Raw genomic sequence first — 22,167 nt, forward strand, 5'->3', positions numbered from 1 at the left:
AGCAGTTGTTACAACTTCACATTAACTAATTAGCTAGAGGCCTCCGGTCTTGAGGTAGGTACAGGTCTGCATCATGCACATTTCAGTTTATATATTTCTTTTTTTTCAGTCTCTGACACAAACATGCCTAGTTCTGACTACTACTGTAAAAATCTCAATTTTTGTATGAAGAAGGAAATTTTAAAAAGTGAGCTAAGTTGGTGGCGCATTGCAAAATAAACCATTAGCTAAGAGAAAATTTAAGAATGATTTGAGTAAGCCATATGCAAAGAACACATTCATAAAATACTGAGAAATTATTCTGAGGCACGTTTTAAGACTATTCTATGTACAACACAGCTTCCAGTACACCAGTTTTATTTCCATTGAATTATAAATGATGGTTGAACTTGTTAAGAAAGAGTACAGAACAATCTGCTTTGCAAAGTAAAACATTTAGCAGTGGACAACAAATTTGATAAAGTTTTCAAATACTTATTCAAAGTTCAATTTTAAATTTAGCTAGCAAATAGCGTTTATGCTTTGGTTTGTTTTTAATAATAGCACTCTTAAAATAAGTAAGCACAGGTATCTCCAGCAATTAATGCACTCCTCCTCCGGTAACACAGTCAGGAAAGGTTCTAATAAAGAGGACAGATTTTGATATCTAGCTTTCTGTTCTGCTTTTAGCAGACCCCCTCCCTAATTCTAATCTGTATTTAAAAGAGAACTTCATGGCTTTCTCCCTACAACTTAAGGGTTAGAAAGACTGTAACAGACTGTTAGAAAGACTATACAGCTTCTAAAATAACAGCACCTCCAGAAAAATTTTAAAGGTTATTTATTATTAAAAAAATAAAAAAAGCAAACTCAGTACACACTAGAGCTACGTACATTTCAGAAATGTCTCATTTTACAGATAAAAACTTAAATAAATGCTTGTACTTGTTAGTTTGCTATAGAGTTTTAATTAAGTTCCTAATATACCTCTTACATTTTGGGCGGTCTTCAATCACAGAACCAGGATATAAAATGCACTAGAACTCAATGCAGTTTCCAATGAATTCACTGAAGTGCCATTAAAATGGAACATTAGTGATACTACAGTATCATAATAAAGAAAGAACATATCCCCCCAGCCCCGAACATAAACATTCCAAAAGGAAGCAAAAAGCCATAATGGATTGATTACCAAAGTATTAAGTAAACATAAATACCCTTGCACTTACCAGGAATTAGACTTACTTTCTACTCCATTACAAAACCAAACCAACCAACCCCCCAAAAAACCCCAAACCAAAAAAACCTCACAGAAACAAGAAGTGACACAAGCTAAAGAAACCTGATCATCTGAGTTTCTCAGCCCATGTAAGAAAAGAAAACTTCAGTTTTCAATGCTTTGTGAACATCTGCAAGGAAAGCAATACAAGCTGCCTTACAAGGTTCTTAAGCTACATTACATAGAAGATTCATGTCTGGTTATATTATACTATACTTCTGAAAGCAAGATATGAAATGAGCTGTTAATACTGAAGTTCTCTAAGCCATACCTCCCCACATCCTACACATGTTCAGAAGTTAAATTTGCATTGTACGTTTAGCTTCCACCCTGTCCCAGTTGCCTGAGAATAGACAAAAATTACCTAGAAATAAGCTATGCCATCTACTGCACTACATGGTTTCTGTTTGAAAGCAACATAGTTCTCTTTAGAGAACAAGCATAAGGAAGGTATAAACTGAGTGAAGGTGTAACTGCCAGGAAATTCATCTGTTTCAACATCTGATACGGCCTACTGAGACTCTCAGATAGCAGGTAACACACCATTTATAAAGGCAAACACAAGTGTATAAGAAAAGACCAGCTATGAATTATATCCCCTGAGTTGTCACGCAATAAATCAGTGTCTTGAATTAGAAAGTCAAATTAATCGAATTACTTCGAGTATGCTTATTTTCACAGAAATTGGAAATTCCACTGTGATAAAAGAGAGACTTGCAAAAATAGTGTTTCATAGCTCTCTAACGAACAGGATTAGCTTATGTATTTATTCTGCATACAACTTGATTCAACTTTTTTCCTCCCATTACAGACTGATTTAGCATATACTTGCAACTGCAACTCAATGTCCTTGTGCTGGGAGAGATAGGGTAGCACTGCCACCAACACCCAATGAAAACCCCTTTTTCAGTTTTGGAATGTTAACTTCTACCAATGAGGTCACATCAGAAACAACCACTACAAATCTGTCGTGCAGTTAGCTTTAGGCAATTTCCTAAGACTGTTAAATCTTGAGAAACATACTGAAGGGAAGGAAAAAAAAAAAAAGAAATTAAAAAATAGTTTAGTGACAGATGCACAAATTCCCCAAGCTGCCTCCTGGTGACAAAGAATCCCATTTACCTTCTGATCATCTATCTAGAATACAGTTGATACATCTGCTATATAATCAGACCTTAAATTGCTGCAAGAAAAACAAGATAGGCCAAAGGGCTACTCCAAATTGTGTTTTAGTCTGAGCTGCATTCCGATTTATTTCTTGAATATTCACATATTTGATTTGAGCCTTTCAGGTATGGAGATCCCTAGAGGAATTTAAGGCAGTATATTTGCATTGCATCAGTTTGTGGGTATTTAGACTCTGTGAAATAATGCACTGCAAAGTTCTCAAAGCTAAGCAACTGACTTTGCATTGAGGAGATAACAGTAGTTTGCCCTTGGCAAAACAAATACCATAGCAAAGATCTTCACTCTATAAGAATTGTTCCACATACAAACAAATGAATTTTCTCTCAGCACAGTGATATTAAGTTCAAAGCTTCCCAAAACAAAAAGTAGCAACATCTAAAGTGGAGAAACAGGGTGAAAAAGGTAGTCATCTTACAGACTTGTATCACTGTTTTTGATTAATCATCAAAATAAATGTTTTTAAGTAGTATATAATTTCAAGATGCAATGTCCTGTTCTTTTGAGAGCTACAAGGGCTTTTGAATCTAGGATACTTTGGGCACCATTCAGAAGTAAAATACACATATTTAATTAATTTTATGACCAGAAAACTGTGTTTCCAACTTTTTTAAATCCTTAAAAGGATGCAATTATTTCAGAACAGAACTGAACCAAGAATAAATTCTGAAGGACATCATCAAGTTTTGTGTTCTATACTTCCTAAGCCAGCTTTAGAAAAATCAAACTTGAACTCCTCTTTTAGAGTCTTGACAATATGAATAAAATGCTGCTGCTCGTTTACATATTCTCAAACATTTCTTAATTTGCTAACTGAGAGAACTCCCTGAAAAATACTAGCTCTTGTTTTTTATTTTAACTTCTTTGTCTTTTTGTCAGGCTTTTGGGAAGCCACTACCAAATGGCACGGCACACATTTTCAGATAAATAATTCACTGCACTTACCTTCATAGTGTTCACTGTAATCAATGTTATAGCTCACCACACTGACTATGTAAAAGGACTGGACAATTGTAGTTATGTAAGTTGGGCCTCTAAAGAGATCTTGCTAGTAACGAAACGTACTCTTTTGCATAACAGGAAGTAAAACTTACTTGCTTTTGACATCAGTGCCAGTGAAGCTAAAACGCACCACGGAGAGCGGCAGGTACCCGACGATTGTGCAGCACCAGGGAGAGCGACAGGCGCGCGCTAGCTGACGCGCCCTGCGTTCAGCACCACGGAGAGCGACAGGGGCTCAACCTGCCCCGCCCCCGCGGACACGCAGCGAAAACGGGCCAAGAGAAAAATCCAACACAATGACAACACAACCGACAGGCCGAGCGTCAGGCAAGGCTCTGCTTCACAACTCTTCCAGGAAAAACACGTACAGCCTTAGACTTTACTACAATATATATCATGTTCTTTGATAAAAATCAGCTCTTGTAGATAAACTTGGGGCTACTCTCAATTCTTTGACAAACTACTGTAGGGGATTTTTATATACTTCCCAGACAAGAGAATTTTCTTTATTTCTTTCTGTACACTTAAAAGAATTCTTACAGAAAAGGGAAGAATTATTTTTCTACACACAAGAACAGAGGAGGCTCAAGAATTAGTAGCAAAACTAGTGTCAAACAGCACATGACAGTCAGGACTTCAATAAGATTTTCTTTAAGGGGCCACATTTACTACAATTTCATATAGGCACATACAGAAGCATATATATTTTATAGCGAGAGGATATGTTAATTCTGTCTCCAACTTTGCCAAACTAATAGTTTTCTGAAAGCAGGAAAATTCGTTTCCCTCAGACCAGGGAGCATAGGCCCATAAGAAAAAAAAAATTGCCATTTGACAAAAAATTCTATTCCACAAACAGCTATGTCCAAAAAACCTCTGGGATTTGGAATATACCTTATTCTGGAGTATCAACTCATATCTATGGAAAATAATACGAAACAACAGAAGCTAAACTTGCTTCAGGCTCTTCACTTGTACAGAAGGTGCAAGGATACTTAATATAGCAGTGCCTGGCCAAACATAAACGGCAAGAATTACAACCTGATGTATTTGGAGGTAATGCAGAATATACCCAATACACGAAATGATGAATGGCCTACACTGTAGATTGACAAGGTGCACATGACAAAATATGAAGCACAGCATGGAAATAAATGCAAGAGAGAAATTATGAGAGTTTAGAAAATGGCCACAGAAGGTTCCCAGACCAGCTCAAAGAACACAACCAGATCTTCGTATCAAAGCCCAGTCTCTGTTTTAGGACACATTTTTGCAAACTATATCTCAGCATAAAGCAAACAGCCATATGGTTTTAAAAAGAAAAAAGAAAAAAGGACTGACTGATTTCAATGACATAGGAACTTAGTGGAATTATAAGTTAACACTATAATGTTAGATACAATATGGAAAGCTAGTGAAAAACACAACCAAAATAATGGATAAAAAATTTCAAGTAGTTTTACCACTCAGTGGCACAACACAAAGAGTTGGGTTTTTTAAATAAGTAATGTTCAAAATTTTTTTAGCCTGTAAACATATCATTGATTACTTAGTACTACCAGCTACAAATAAACTGTATTTTTTAAAGTGTGAAACCTACACTTATAATTACACAAAAGTAGATAAATTAAAAAAAAAAATCAAGTCCTTTTGCCTAATCTTTATTACAGAAATAATTTACCACTATTTTCATTTGTCAAATTTTAAAAGGACAAACATGGTCATAGGAGATTACTGAAATACATTTTAGTACAACCTATCCAAACACATCAGCATCCATACCTCAAAATGCTAGATCTGAGAAGGCAGTGTCAGACACCCTTTACTAGAAGTTGTATCTTTCAGTCATGTTGTGAGCAAAAACATTGTTCAATTAAAAAATCTCTGGATTATACCACACCTGTTTTTTCAAACACATTACAATTCAGGTTTATAGAAACAAAATTTTAGGAAACTGGCTGGAAAGATTACTGTAATCTCATCAAAATGAAAATTGAAAGCAAGTATTTCTTATAATCACCTCAGAGTTCTTTTAGCTAAAAGGTTGTATTTCATTTAATGGGAGCATCTTGCACAAGAAGGACTTCATGAACTTTTTAACAGTAGCTATTTTTATAGGCTGTCATTTTGAGCCTAACCAAGTGACAACTCAGCAAAAGGTTGCTCTTCCTCATAGTCTTCTAGATGCAGTTAAAAAAGCCTGATGAAGGAAACAGAACCAGGTAATATGCATTAAGTAGGACAAGATGGTGAATAGCTTTAGACTGCTTTTGTTTCTTCTGCTTTTTGGAATGCAATGCCTTTGGTTATTGGCATGACATCAGTCATTAGAAGAATACATAGAAGCCTGGCTTACTTGTATCAGCCAACAGACATACACATCTGAACTCATGATGTTATGTTGAGATTTGCCAGATTTATTTAGCAATAAGCACACAAACAGTAAGAAAAAGTTAGTGACTATTTAAGGTAATGCCCCTCCCTCCTTCACACAGTTAACAGGAAAGTTTTTGATGGAGACTTGGAGAGTGGGGTGGGGAAACAGTAGTATTACTGACAAAATTACTATTTTTGTTAAAGCCAAAGCCTGAGTTTAGAGAGTGAGATATTAAAAGAATTTCAGTGGTTAGAAGCTACTTAAGGCTGGAAGTTATTGGACCATTACAATGACTTATGACAAATAACATTTCTACACATGTATTAAATGCAGCATGCATCTAATTGTACTTCTAGACATTAAAAAATAAAGTATGTGAGATCAATAGGTTGCATGACGATATAGAAATATCCAAATACAAACAATGCTGTTACTAAATACAGTTTTACAGTGTTTGAAGAAAGTACAGAACCACTATGACTAACATTAATTTGCAATCTGACTTTTTCTAAAGTGGTTCATCATTTTGAAACAACTTCTTTGCACTTTCATGGTATTCCAGCTACCAAAAAAAAAAAAAGACTGTCTTCTACTGATACGTTTTCATAAGACTGGACAAAACAGAACTCCTTGCAGGATTGAGTACTTCAAAGTGCTATGTCTATGCTAATTTACAAGTGTACAAAGAAATGAATCTATATATACCTTATACAATTACATAGAGTTTAACCATTGATTTTCTTTTTCAAATATACATAAAAGATTCTCCTGTTTACAACTTTTGCATCTGGAGGAAAGCATTTCAGTATTATGTTCTTAACTCTGAACTGGCACTGTCTTGATTTTATCTAAATCAAGATAATAGCAAAAGCCTTCTTTCATAATGTAGTACTTATCTGAAAACTGTAACAACAGCAGCATAAACCCCCCCATAAAATCAAACTAAGTTTCAAATATTTTTTCATTTTTTTCATATGATTTATATCACCATATGTAAAAAGTAGCTAAAGGTTGACAGATTTTCAACTTTATGGATGTTGCCGTATCAGGATTCACTTATGCCTGCATGTTCGTTCTTCTTCAGATTTTAAATTTCAGTATGTTGATAACACTGAACTTTGTACTGAAATCCTCATCTTTCAGGTTTTCTTTAAATATCCCTAATGTTCTGATGTATCAGATTTAACAGCTGAAGTACCTACCAGAGCGATAACATCTAACAGTTTTCCAGCTCCTTCTAGTTCTATATTACTTAATTATAGCACTAAAAAAATAAGCATAGAACGAGAGGATACATACAGAATTATAGAATCATTTAGGTTGGAAAAGACTCTTAAGATCATCAAGTCCAACCATAAACCTAACACTGCCAAGTCCACCACTAAACCATGTCCCTAAGCGCCACATCATAGTACTTATGCTCTCCCCTAATTTATTTGTCTCTTCATTTTCATTATTCTTTTGGGTGTTTGTACAATGTGAAGAAAAAAACCCCCAAACCAACAAAAAAAACCAAACCCAACATCTCAGAGAAGCTAACATATGCATGAGCCTATTAAAGAGGCATTTTAGACTAGTAGCTTATGTGAATGTGTGATCAGACAGTTCTTCAACAACATCACACTTTCAATTACACACACATCCAGAAAATATCTTTAGAACATTAAGCTCAGTGGTCTCAGAACTCCTCCAAGTCAACCATTAAGACTACGCAGGTGGAGAAGAAAGGAATTTCATTTGAGTAATTTTTTTATATTAAAAACATTTCATTCTTGTCCTACTTCTCTCTTTCTTCTTGATGTCTTGTGACAAAAGACTGTAAAGTCATTGACCTAATTCACATATACCACAACACTGAGCTCTAAAATATACCGGTATCAGGTCCATATAGCACCCCTGTAGTCTCACTGTATAGGCATGCAATGATAATGAATGGGAGAACCATTCAAAGTATATACAGTGCTGAGGTCTTCAAAGTATCAGCATAATTAACTTTTTCAACTAGTCCTGGTTGGAGGGGAGCATTAAATAAGAGTTCCCAGACTTCATACCAGAACTGTCGAATTTTGTTTGTTTTTTTAAAGATCCCTAATCTTTTCTTTCAGAGACAAAGAGCACATTAACCAAAACACCAAATTCCATATTTTTTGTCCTACAAAATATGGAAGGCAAGAAAGATCTCTTCAGGTCTAAATTAGAAGCCACAGCTGTTTTAAAGCAATTCTAAGTGCTTCAACTAGCAAGTATTGAGATAAATAAAATCAGCAGTTATTGTCTCCAAGTCTGAAGATTTTGAGAGCCCGAAAGCTCTACTTCTTCTGAACTATATCAGATGGTATTAAAGACATGCCATTTTTACCCAGTCCCATCTTTGTCCTTATACCATCACGAGTATAGAAAACTACTCTTCTGTGAATATCCCTTGCTAAGACCATAACTACTGCAGAATGAGGACACAGTCAGAACACCACTTGGACAGAATCAGAAAGGCCAGATGGAAAGACTATACTAACATGATTAAAAAAGAAAAATCTTAAGATACCTGCTTCAGAAATATTTTGTCTCTCACTTTCTTAGTTCTACCTTCAATCTCTCCTTTCTACTATCTTTAGAATAATTAACATAAACCAAAATTAAACATTTCCAGAGAAATGTAAAAGAATTGAATATTTAATATTACATTTTCATATTTTCTAGTCCTTTAAAGCTATTTTTATGTAATAACAAAACATCACATTTATTCCCACTTTTCCAGTCAGAAGCATATGCAAAAATTTTGACATTCAAATATGTAGTCAAATCACACCCGCCTCAAAATTTCAGTTCTTTTTGTGCAATCCTAGAACTGTTAGCAAATACTGGCCTACCGCCAACGTTAACACACACTGAAGGGATGACATAAGGTTGCTTAAAAAACTACAACCCAAGTTTTTACAAAACTGTTAATGGCATCAACTACCACATGATGACGGCTTACATCAAAACAGTTCTACAGGGTTTTTTAGACTCTCATGTCTTCCCTATTTTTAAGGGCTGCTCTTTTAAGTTTTCTTTTAATCCTATGCACAATAAACCTTCTGCAAGAGGTTTAGTTATTTTGTTTCCTGAGGTGGAACACTTCAAAGTAAAAACTGACAATGTTTCACTGGAAACATTTTGTTAATAATCATTAATATAAGTTGAACCCTATGGCGTTTATGTCCATAGCACTGCATTCTGTGACAGCTGAGGGAGACCTTTAACCATCCCAACAAAAATGTCCACAGAATAAGAAGCATAAGCATCTGAATTAAAGAGCATCAAATTTGCTTTTTATTCTTTGAAATAAATTTACCATCCACACCTCCAAGTAACTCACTGGGCTAACTACTACATTAACATTAATCTATTCTCTAAGTACCTCTCTGTAATGCACAAAGACAGAAAGGAAAACAAAGGAGAAAAATATTTAAAAAAAAAAAAAAGCAGTTGCCCAAATTTACACAACAAGCTGATGGCAGAGTTGAGAACAGAACTATGGTCCCAGGAGTCTCAGATTCTAGTTTCTTGTTTACTGAAGCATGGTGCATCTTGGTTAACTTTGTTGCCTTAGCCTTTGAACTAGCTGAGTTCTTTTGGAACCTTTCTGGAACTGTACTGTCCAGCTCTAAGTATGTACCAAGGGAAAACATCAGAGTTTTGTAAAGGGTTTGTTTTTTTTTTTATTAAATAGATACAAACAATCACTGTAGGGTACTATCATCTGCATGGCGCTTACAGACTCTTCCTCCAGTTAATGTAAAATTTCTGCAACTAATATCATGCAACCAAATCAATGCTGAAGATTCTCATTGCATAATCCCAGCGTGGATCATGTAGTTATTCCATAAAAGTGAAAGATTTATGTTGATGTCACAAAGCTTCCACAACAGACTCTGCAGACTCTCCATTTAGGATATGGATTTCTCAATCACAAGTGCTCATGCTACAAACTACAGCACAAAAAGAAAAAACAAAACAAAACAAAAAACCCCAAACAAAAAAAAAACCAAACCCCCAACTCCAAACCAAAACTTGCTGGCAATTATTAAAACTAATCCCACTCTCCCCTACTGATGTAAGTATAGCAGCAATTTGCTTTTTGTTTTCTATTCCAGTTGTCTTATGCAAACTAATTAAATATATATATGCATATTTTCATCTGCAGTAGGCATAATTCAGCACTGCATTAGCACTCCAGCATGCAGTAGTACAAACACATATATGCAATCTCATAATCACCATTCATTTCTTGTTGGCTTTAATCTTTGTGTCAGATGCTACTTTATCCCCAAACTGGCACATAGATCTTTTAAAATGCCCCAAAATAAAGGAGCTTATACTTAAGAGGAAGACCTAAAATTACTTCAGTTACAATTTAGCACAGCCTTTAAACATGACATGGAGTATCATCTTATTTTTTAAGCTGCATTTCTAACTTCGTTTTACTTTACCCTGTGAATTAACCCTATTAAAGTAAAATCAAGTAAGTCTTCCCCCACAAATAACAGTAAAAATATAGTTAAGCACTTCAGAAGTGTTGTGCTTAGTGAAATGGATTTGTATCTTATTTTGCCACACTCTGAATTACTGATTAGATATGGTTATTAAACAAATTTCACCTTTTTCTTTGTATTCCTGTATTGTTTTGACTGAAACATCAGATTCTAAGTAATGCAAAAATAACATAGGAATCCTAATTCTGGAATTTTACATTACTTCATGAGTGACCCGCATCTTCTGTGGGGAAAGCATTTTTCTCCTGCTGCTACTCATGGCTTGTAATACAAACTGTACAAGGATAGGCAAAAATAAACTATTGAGTAACATTTCTTTTGTCAGAAGACAGAAGCCGTCTGGATAACTTAACTATGTGTATCCCTTTGGCAATGCTCCATGTATATTTAGATTTCCTTTTACTATACTATATTGGTGGTTTTGTTTTGACCTGGTAAAGCACCTGACTTCAGCTCTAAATCCACTGAGAGATTTAATATATCTTCAAAGCAGTCTTAGAAGAGTGGGAAGGCAAAAATAAATAAATAGGGAAAATAGTTGAAAGGTGCATGAGAAGTGTCTGCATATATAGACATTAAACAATTTGAAAAGCACAATTAAGAAGCGGTATTCCTAGATTACTGAGGAGGAATTCTATACACATTTGCCAAAGCATTTGGCAAAGCTTGAACAGTAGAATTTGGTCTTCATAGAAATATCCTAATATCTTCCTTACATCAGCTTATTTCCAGAAATCTTCTGCAAAGTGAAGGCAATTCTTCTCTGACAATTTATGATTGCTTACAGAAATTAAGTATCGTCTTTATATTTTTCCCCTGTAGCTTGAGTCCTTTCTCAAGGATTAATTTCTGCAGCCATCTACCAAATCAGGCTTCAGATTCTAGAGCAGGTTAGAAAGTGTAGTTTATACTTTACCCAGAAGTTTCTACACTTCTTTTAAGCCTCCCTTTCTGAAAGGCCAAGTAACAAACAAAAATGTAAAACCCAATCCCTCTAACGACAAAACTGTCAAAATCTGCACCTGTACCTCAATGAAATTAATGCTATTAAAAATACTCTTGCACCTATTGCAATAATAAAAAGTATTCATTATACATCCTGTTTTACATTTTAAAATACTGTTCTTCACTCCAGACTTTCAGTCAGTACAAAGATCACCTGATTTTCCAAGTTTTCTTCCTAAAACTTGAAAACAGAACACAAAACTACAACATTACCAGAGTCTGCAAGTCACTGGGAAACAAATACAAGATTCAGACCTGCAAAAGTCTAATTCACATGTAAACTTCTTGTACAAGCACCTAATTTACAGTTATTTTAAATACACAAGCAGAAGACAATTCATAGCTTTTATCTGCACTACTCTGAAGTCTTTGGCAGGACAGACATGCACAATTTCTAGAATTTTAGAAGAATTCTACTGTGGATCATAAAAAACACCCCCTTATTAAAAAAATCCCACAGTATTTACTTTCACTCTCTTAATGTTTTCCAATACAGTTCAAAATATTCCAGCACCACGCACTTAAACCCATATTTAACTTATATTCACCTCAAGATAACTGACACACAATAACTGAGAGAGCACAGGGCACATTCCCAGCGATGTGGAACTCACAGGTATACACAAATAACTTCATAACAGAAGTGGAACACTGTTTCGGAAATCAACTATACACTGCTGGGTAAATTCCTAGAGAAAGGAAGGGAAATATATCAAAGGACATGGACACACACACAGAAATAAAGATTATTCTTTGAAAATATTACTTTTCATATGCACTAGGCCTTAAGATAAGTCTCCAATATATTTATGGTCTCCAGGTGCTTTTTGCACCTTTCAGGAAGCACAAGTCTGCAGTAATATCTTTAATATTTTAATTCTTAATTTGTATGCACATGGAGTAAAACCAAAGAGATTCTTCAGCTTATTTTAATTCTACTTTTCTTCTTATGAAATTACACTTTTAGTTCCACCCATGTTAACATATAATTGGACTGTGAATTCAAAGATAAGACAAAATACCCCTCAGTCATCAGTTTTCCAATACATTAAGGGTGCACAGTATGCCATGATAAATACTATTTTTAACTGGTCAACAGTGCATCAGCTGTGCATAAATATGAACTGTCTCCACTGTGAGACTGCCAGCAGTCTTCATTCTTAGTTCCCATGAAATGTCACCTTCATCCATTTTAGCATACATTTGAAGAACACTAGCAGTTCTCACTGTGCTTTTAAATTACCTTTAAGTGTTTCAGCTATGTAATTCTTGACGGAAATTATTTCTTCTGCTTTCTCTTTAACAAACATAATCTGCCTTTCATTTCCTAAACAATGCTATTCACCTATGGCTTGAACATCATACAAGAGAGATTGCAGCACCGAAGCATTTTTTTTAAGTTATTCTAAATAAATCCTAGCTATAATCACAACTGAAACATCGGCCCTACCAGCTTTAACAATACACTTTTAAAACACCTTTAGTTTGATCCCTGCCTTTGACAAAGATACAATGCATTTTCTATGCTGGGGATGATACAATGAAAACTGTTCAATCAGCAATACAAGACCAGAGATATTCTCACACTTCATTTCGCCCTCACCACCTAAGGCACTTAAGATGCTACCAGACACCTTAAATAACAGTACTTCTCTTCAGCAAAAGGATAGCAAGCATCACTTGAATTTCTCTATGTAAAAAGACAGCACGGCTTACAAAAGAGCTAGAAGAGAAGCTACGATGTTCAAAGAATAAATAGCAACTATCAGCTTCGCAATCGGGGATCACCTCCCACACACCCAGACACCGGGCTGTGCTAGACGGCATTTGGACACAACTAACCGGGAACCGGTACTGCGGCAGTTCCCGCCTGACACCCGCCTGTTCCCGGTCTCCACGTCTGCGGTACGGCACAGCTCTCCCTGCAGGACACCGGTCCCCCGGGGACCGGGGCTGCTCCCGGGGCAAGGTGGCCGCTCCAGGCCCGGTCTTCGGGGTACAAACCCGGCCGCATCTCACCCGGATTTAACATCTGCCCCGAGAGCCAGCCCGTCTTCAGCCAAACCTCTGCCTAGGGGACGGCGAGAAGCGAAGGGAAACAAAAGAGGGATAAATAAAAGGCGGCAGAGGACCCGGCGCGCCTCCCGCTGCCCGGCGGGGAGGACGCTCCCTCACCTTCGTGAGCTGGGCAATCTTCTTGCTCATTTTGAAATGCAGGTCCGGGCTGTGCTCGGCGCCCAGTCCCGGCTGGGCTGAGCCGGAGCCGAGTTTTCCCGCGCCGGGTGCGGGTCCGCCGCCGTAGCTGTGCTGCGGCTGCTGCCAGCCCATCCCCGGGGTCGCCATCTTCACCGCCCGGCCCCCGCCGCCGCTCGGGCTCCGCCGGCACCGGCCCTACGGGGGAGCCGCGCCGAGGGCGCCCCGGCCGCGAACCGCTGCCCGAGGCGGCTCCTCCCGCCCCAGGACCGGCCTCGGGCGCTTCCTACTGCCGCCGTCCTCACCAGCCGCGCCGGGCTGCGGCGTCAACCCCTCGGGGCCGCTGCGAGAAGCGGCGCCAGCCTCACTTCTCCTCTTCCCCCTCCCCGTCCGTTCCGCCCGAGTACCAGGCGGGTAGACCGGTCTAGCCCGGCCCTCGGACGGCCCGAGGCCGCGCGGCAGCTGAGCGGCCGAGTGTGGTTGCCGGGCTGCCGCCGGGCTGTTTACGCCACGCAACCCAGCGTCACTCGCCAGCCCCGCCCACTCGCTCACCCGCTCGCGGCCTCCCCGCCTTCGGAGCAGCTGGGGCCGCGCGCGCCACACAGCGAACGAGCGTGCACGCTGGGCCGAGGGACCTCGCCTCCTCCCTGCCCGCGGCAGGTGCGCGTGCTGCCTTCCCTTCTCCCCCGTCCCCAGCCTCGTCCCCGTTCCCCCCCCCCCTCCCCGGCGGTTGGCGGCGGCTGCTCCTGCTGCGGACGGGGGCGGGGAGAGCCCCTTCCGCAACGGGGGGGCGCCGCTGCCGCCGATACGGGCAGGGCGGGAGGGAGGCAGTTACACGTTTTAGTCAGGGTTGCCCCTCTGTGGCAGGGGTTGGGGTATGTGTGCCAACCGCCTAAACCTTTTCCTCATGGAGAGCCCTGAAAATGCAGTGGGTGCCGGTGGGGGCTAGGGCAGAGCACTGGAAGGGCCCCAGGGGTAGTACAGTCCACTGTGTATGGATGAATAAAGTGGGCGAGGTATTGCTGACCCGTGGCCATGTATTGGTCTGCAACAGAGCAAGTGCTGTTGTCTCACAGCAGTAAGTGGTAGGGGCAAGTAGTGTCTTGAAGTAGGTAGTAAATTAGCTAAGTGCTTGACTGTACAATTACTTCAGATTTTGGAGGAAGAAACAACACAGTTCTCACAGATGACAAAGTGACCTGGCAGGGTGAAGGGGGAGGCATTCACTTGAGCTGGCTAGTCTCCTTGCTTGCTACAGACACAGCCTCTGCAGGCCGTAGTTATGAGCTGATGAGTATGGAAAAAAGGTCCCTGCCAGAAGGAATTCACAGCTGAATTTAGTTCATCCTTTAGCTTGGATTTGACTGCTCTCTTCTTCTGATTCCATCCTGCGCAACTCCTGAGACTAGCCACCCTCTTTAACAATTTAATATGTCTTTGCTAGGCTCTGGCCTTGTGAAAATATATATATATTAATCTGGTTGGACACTGTTGTGGTTTAACCCGGCAGGCAGCTAAAAGAACCTCACAGACATTGGCTCACTTCCCCCCAGTGGGATGGGGGGAAAGAGTTGGAAAAAAAAGGTAAAACTTGTGGGTGGGGATAAAGACAGTTTAATATGACAGAAAAGGAAGACGATAATGAAAAAGAATATACAAAACAAGTGATTCCCAGCACAATTGCTCAACACCCACAGACCACTGATGCCCAGCAGTTTCTGAGCCATGATCTAAACTGCCATCCAGCTTCCCCCCCGTTATATACTGAGCATGACGTCATATGGTATGGAATATCCCTTTGGCCAGTTTGGGTCAGCTGTCCTGACTGTGTCCCCTCCCAGCTTTTGTGCACTCCCAGCCTCCTCGCTGGCAGGGCAGTATAAGAAGCTGAAAAGTCCTTGACTTAATGCAAACATTGCCTACTAAAACATCAGTGTGTTATCCACATTATTCTCATCCTAAATCCAAACCACAGCACTATACCTACTTCTTGGAAGAAAATTAACTCCCAGCTGAAACCAGGACAGACGCATTTGGTTTCCTGATTAACAGCCCATGCACTCATCATTTAAAGAGTCCTTGGTACTCTCCATTGAGTAGTTTATCTTTTTACTGCCTCTTTTTTTTTCTTTTTTTCTGCTTTAAAAATATCTTCTTTGCCTGCATTCTTTGTAGGCAAACAGAAATATCAAAGAGGAGAACTACAAAAATACACGGCTAAAACTGTTGTTCTCAACAAGGGTATGGTTCTCAACAAGTAAGTATTACTTAGAATTAGCAAATGATAGAAATAGATGGAATAGTAAATTACAAGAAGGGATCCATATTGCAGAGCAATGTGTCTCACATGCTAATAGATATTTGTGCTAATATAGTGTGATAAATAACCAACTCATCATGAACTGCCAGTGCAAGCCTGAGGTCATGGGGCAAATGAGATTCTTTGATATACAGACAGGACACTAACCAGAAGGTACAATTAGGTGTTGCTACTTTTGTACAGGTGTTTGTGTGAGTACAAGAGAGATAATTGCCTTGAGGTCTGGGGTCTGTAATTGCCATGGGTCAGCACACTGGAAAGATGTTGAAAAAAAGGACCAGAAGAACTACTGAGGTTCTGGGAAAAGAGTCTTATATTGAAAGATGTAATAAACCCAAACTATTTTGAACAGTGAGGAGTCTAAAAAGTGATTTAATCCCAGTCTTTAAGTAGCTGTGTTGCCCTAATTGCAGAATTTGCATTGTTCAGGAAATTCTGACACTGATTTTTTTTTTTTTTTTCCCTTCTAAAGTGGCCCATTCTGGCAACAGAGAACAAAGGACAGATGGTGCCTACCCAGGCAGTGATTCATACAGATGAAATATAAGGGGAAGAAAGAATATTAGGAGCATCTGTATCAAATCTGTGTCCATAGATGACATCCATGAATAGCATGTACTGTTAATTCCATTTTATCAAATGAAAAAAATAATTCAGTGACAGAAGAGATTGTGATTTTTCATGTCTAGGAAGGTCAAATTAGTAACTTATGCAGTAAACTGATTGTGAAGACTTGGTTATGGTTAATGGTTGTGTCTGGCTGATTGTGTGACCTTAAGCAAGCTACTTAATTCCCATGCCAAAGGGCACTTTCTTTAGTATACCTAATAATGTCTCTGATATTAAGGTATGGCTGGCTAAATTTGTTATTGCTCTTAGAAATCTCAAAAGTTGCAGACAGTATGATCATTTTAATTTTTGTATATACATTTAAAATATTTTGGGTAGACTTCTTTTTCAAATAAATTAGAGTGGTTTGGATTTATCAACATTTCTTCTGAGACAAAAAGCCTCACTGTTTTATTTTTCAGTTTCTTCTGAGAAGTATACACATTTGATGTGGCCCATATTGGCCCCAAATCATTGTTTTGAATCATTTTGAAGTGACTTATATCTGCTAGGACAAAACAGTCAAATATGTTTATTTTTTGTCTCCTCCTTGTATTGAGTTGCTAAATACTAAGTTTTGTCTAGGTGCCTTTAAATCGAAAAACTGATGAAATATTCTTTATCTATTTCATGTGTCGTTTAGTCATAGTTTGCATATTTAAATTGCTTTCAAGCTTCTTTTTACACATTTTATGCTGTTAGAGCTCAGATAGTGACTGCTAAGAACCTCTTTTCCATTCAGGTCTGCACATGTAGCATAGAGCCTGTTTTCTTTGAGGTTACTGCTGCAAAGAGGCTTTACGCAGCAGAACAGTCAGGACCCTAGTGCTTTTATTCCTCAGTGGGATTTCATGTCTCATCAGTATAGTAGGATCTGTAGGCCCAAAGGTCTCCCAGGGCTTGGGCTGAAGCCATCCAGAGGCAGGTGACGAGGCAGTGCTCAGGGTTTGCTGAAGGGTGCAAAAAGCAATGGAATGAGGTGGGGCTCTTCATGTGTATCATTGCTGTGAAAGCTGCACAGTGAAGCCTTTAGAGTCTCTATTAACATGCTCTTATGCAAGTGACATCATAGAATTTGTACCTACCCAGTATCTCCATGTAAGTATAGGCACTATGCAGGAGTGCTCTTGGTATATGTATATGGAAGATTTTTAATAAATTTGAAAATAGTGAATATATGCTTTAAGATTGCAGTTTGATGTATCTGCTATGCACATATAGCAGCATCTGTGCAAGACATACAATGCCTGTAGTTTTACTTTTTCTGATGTAAAACACTGCCTATGTGGAAATCTACCTGTGTCTTCTTGTATTCTACTGCCTATCTATTTATCTGCATATTTGATGTTCATATGTTCTGGTATGTATGTATGTTTTCTAAAATTATGACATACCATTGCTGAGGTTTGCAAAACCAGGAAAGAATTTCATTTACATTCAATATCTGCTGGGAATATTATAGATTACAGATTTCCACATGTAGAAAAAGCACCCAACTTTATTTATCTCATCACAGCTTTGACTAAGATAAATGTGTGCAATCACTGTATGCCTTCTTTTCAAGCCTTAGGCACAAAACTCCCTCTCTGATTCTTTATAGACAGAGAGTGTTACAAGGACTAAGCTTGCTTTGTGATAATGTCTTTTGACAACTCTGAAGATGTCAGAAAGTCGGCAGCTTTTACTGAAAGGACAGTTAGCAAGAAATCTGACCTACTGGTATTTGCAGGTTTCTGCTGTTTAATTTGTAAGCTTGCAGCTAAAACGCTGAACCGTGAGTTTTCAAATTTTTTGCAAATGTGTATGAACAAAGGTGTTTATATCACAATTCTCATTTTCATTGAATGGTTGAATTATGCAAGTATTTAGTAACTAAATACTTAAAATATGGAGACTCTTAAGAAAAAGTCTATTTATTTCTACCAGAATGCTCAAGTAACCATTTTTATACCTTAAGTTTATATATAGGTTTAATTATTTTCATAAAGTAATAATTCACCATTTAAAAGAATAGTATAAAAGACTCAAAATAACAATACAGCTTAAACATATCTGTCATTCCTGCTTTAATTTTCTGGTCCAAACAAACCTGATGGAATATAATAACTGAATAAGCCCATGATGTCCTACTTTACTTTAACATATAAAGACCTCATTGCTAAGGCTGAGGTTAATCTATGATGCTGAGATTTCTGTGTAAGAAATCATACAAAACAATTTTGTTTTGAAAGTGTACAAGTGACAAGGGCTTCTTCTGTTAGCTGTAGATAATGATATAAAGAGAGGCATATTTTCAGATCTATAAAGGACAAAAGAGTAGCCAAAACTGCCTTGCTATGGTTGCGTATATAATAATGAAGGATATGCAGGGGGGGAGGTGAAGAACCAAACAAAAAATAAAAACTAAATGTCCTAATAACTTTGAAATAATCTCATGACCTTTTAATTTGTGGGTTAGCAAGTCTGTGATTTATGTAAGGTACACAATCAAGTCAACATTTCAGGATACTCATCTGAGTGAGTAATTCATTCAATTATCCTCTTGCCTCTATGCATGCAAGTAAGCTTTCAGTCAATAATGAGTCGGTGGTACAGGGTAACAAATACAGGTTGAGGACTCTATCTGGTAGATCTTTGGTCCTTACATCTTCTGGGTTTTATAATTTTATGGCTGTACACGGTCTTGGCCTTCAAAGCTTGAAAGACTCAACCCCTGTAAGTCTTGAACTCGTGTATGTGCAACCCAGTGTAAGTTGAATGTTTCAAATAAGTAAGCAGAGAATGGTGAATGCACATCTGATATAGAGGAAGCTGTTGTGTCCTTTATTATGTCTAGTTTCTAATCTAGGAAACTGTTAGTGTGTGGAAAATAATTTAGGTCACTAATACCTAAAAGGAATGCTGTCATGTCATGCATGTACCCAAACTGGAACTACTGTCAAGATATGGTAGAAGAGTGTTTTGGCTGCAACTTGTGAACAAGTGTATTAGAATGGTTGGGGTTTTTTGCTGATTCTTTGGAAATTAATTTTCCAGATCTGTAGAGATATGCACTGGCACACAAAAAAATTCCCATGAGCAATTATCTCCAGATAATTCTATCTTTTTTTTTTAAATCCATTTGTATATCCTCTTGCACAACACTTTTACCCTTACATGCAAACATGCAGTTGAGGGCATGTGGCTTTTTATTAGAAAACTTAACAATAGCGCACTCTTTTACATCAATTGTTTTCATTCAGTAAAGATCTTTATATTACTCTAATTTCAAGCACAAAAGAGTAGTTAAGGATGGAAAAGTCCAGTGTAAAGGAAAAAGACCAATATGAAAAGTGTAAGGCTCTATCTTTATTCTGATATAGCTCCCTTTTTTAATACTTCTGTTGACTTAAAATTTATTTTAACTTTGGTTTTTAAGATTGATCCACTTTTTTGTGGCAGAGAAGTTATATTTTAAAGAAAATAAACAAAAATTACAGGGGAAACACAGATCTGTTTTACAGACAAAGAAAAAAAAAAAGCAGCAGGAGAAGTGGGAACAAAGAAAAACCGAACGCCTTGGCAAAACATCCCACTGTTTACACATGACTGTGCTTTAGAGATGGGAGTCACACAAAGTAAGTGTTGGTCATATCACTAGCTTCTCTGGAAGTTGCTGAGATACAGCTGGGTAGAAGATGCTTGAAGAGTCTACCTATGTAAAAGATTTTTTTTCTCTTGCTTTAGAAAAGATTATCCAGTACATTTCTGTTCTTTTTACCTGCACAGATGGAGAAAACTGGATGAATCCTCAGTTAAGTATGAATCTTAGTGTTTTTATTAATTCTTATAACTTTTTCTTTGTAAAGTGCTATTTCAATCTAGTCCCTTGCTAATTTACCAGGACAGAAAGGCATTTAACAACATCGAGAAAGTACCCAGACACATAAAAAACCCCAACTCTTGTGCTTTTCCTGTCAAAACAGAGAACTAAAACTATCAGTGCTCACCACTGGACAGAAAATTAGTAAGACAACTGGTCATTACGAAGCCAGAGCTGAAAATTCATGTAAGTGTTAATAGCAGCCTTACAGAATATTTTGTGCCAGCCATCTGCATCAAGATGCAACATGTAACCCTATGGAACTTCTCAGATACAGGCTTTTAGTAGTCACTTCATTTCCGGCTTAGAGCCAGCATTTTGGCTGACAAAATATATTTTCTGAAGTAAACCTTCTTATTTTAAATAATGTTTCATTTTGCCTTTTTTCAAAGATTTTTTTTAATAAATGGTATGCATTTGCTCTAAGTTGCCGATAAAGTCCTTAAACAGGTTATAATAGTCCTTATAGTCTTTCATGTCACCTGCAAAGATTTAACATATGAGCTACTGCTTCAAGCTTCTTCTTAACAAGTTTTCTTATTTTACGAGAAAACTCTCTTTTTTAAATTATGCAAGTGTTTTCAGGTAGAAAAAATCAGACCTAAAACAGGGAAGCTGACAGCTCAGCTGGGTGTAAGTACCTGAGAGGAATGATGAATGATGGACAGGAGGAAGGGAACAGAGAGGTCTCGGTGTGTAAGCTTGGATGGGCCCTCTGGGGCAGGGTTGGCCTTCCTGGTGAGGAACAGGACGCCAAGGAACTTGCTTTTCAAACTAGGTCTGCTAAGCAGGACCCTCATGGGGAATTTGGCAAACATTAAAAGAACTGCCATCCCTTCCTGCACAGCCTGTGTAAATCAACCTTGTTTTCCACTCCCTGGAATACAGCAGACCAAATCCTGATCTTAATGTTTCAAATCAATCTTTCTAGATTTATGCTACAAATACATTTAGGGATGCAAAGAAAGCTTCATTTAATTTCACTTTCAAACTCAAGTTGTAGGCACATTTCTGCACATGAAAACACAATTTTATCAATATATGCTAAATTTAGCATAATTCTTATTATGCTGACTTATCTCTGCAGAGGAGGGATTCAGTCTTGCTTTCTACATTGGAATATAAATTTAATCAGCTGCCTAAGACACTTTTATTCAAGGATGTTAGAAAGTGGTTTTGGTTTTGCTCATGGACAAAATGGCAGATAGGACAAAAAGTAATGTATTAAATAACGGTTGAATTTGAAGATCTTTATCATAGACTGTTGATCTTTTACATTCTTATGCTCCTCTGACAATAACTCATTAAGGAGACTGTTCAGAGTAAAAAATGAATACATTTCAGTTAATTCAATTAATACATTCATATTTATCTTCATTAGGATGAAAGCATTCCTATTGAAAAGAGCAGTGACCTTTGGTATATTATTGGAGCTTCTTCCAGGGATGCATTAAGTAATCTTGCTAACTTCTGTAATGTCCCTCTAAGGACAGAATTAAATGGAAGGGAGCGCTGTGAGTGGGGCTGCATTGTTTCTAATGCGAGTGTTACAATGAACCCAAAAAGGAGACAAATACAAGGAAATCTGCCTCAGTCTTTTAGTAGCAACCAGTAAAGATTATTTTGGTATATTAGTATGACTTGCTTAGCTAAATCCTGACATTATTTAAATATGCTGGACTTTTACAGAAAGGTAATGCACTTGTCTTCTTTTTGGAGGAAAAGGAGCTTTATAGGCTAAAATATAAAGTTAATTCTGACTGATGAAAATATTATTCAGAATATTAATGTATGATAAACAATACTAAACAACTGTGATTG

The 22,167-nt window shown here is 37.9% G+C and overlaps 1 protein-coding gene across 11 annotated transcripts in view; it reads right to left on the reverse strand.

Annotated features, from left to right (window-relative positions):
- FAM184A (family with sequence similarity 184 member A) overlaps nt 1–14,222 on the reverse strand; it is a 76,703-nt gene extending 62,481 nt beyond the window's left edge. For 10 of the 11 annotated variants that reach the window (XM_075747961.1, XM_075747965.1, XM_075747969.1 and 7 more), the window contains exon 1: nt 13,538–14,012. In XM_075747961.1, the coding sequence (XP_075604076.1) occupies nt 13,538–13,705 (168 nt within the window). In that variant the 5' untranslated portion in view covers nt 13,706–14,012. Of the gene's footprint in view, nt 1–13,537; nt 14,013–14,107 lie in introns of those variants that run through there. The other variant, XM_075747970.1, reaches the window with a different exon arrangement.
- Nucleotides 14,223–22,167: the final 7,945 nt, after the last annotated feature.

The sequence above is a fragment of the Balearica regulorum genome, chromosome 3, assembly GCF_011004875.1.
Source record: "Balearica regulorum gibbericeps isolate bBalReg1 chromosome 3, bBalReg1.pri, whole genome shotgun sequence".
Lineage (NCBI taxonomy): Eukaryota > Metazoa > Chordata > Aves > Gruiformes > Gruidae > Balearica > Balearica regulorum.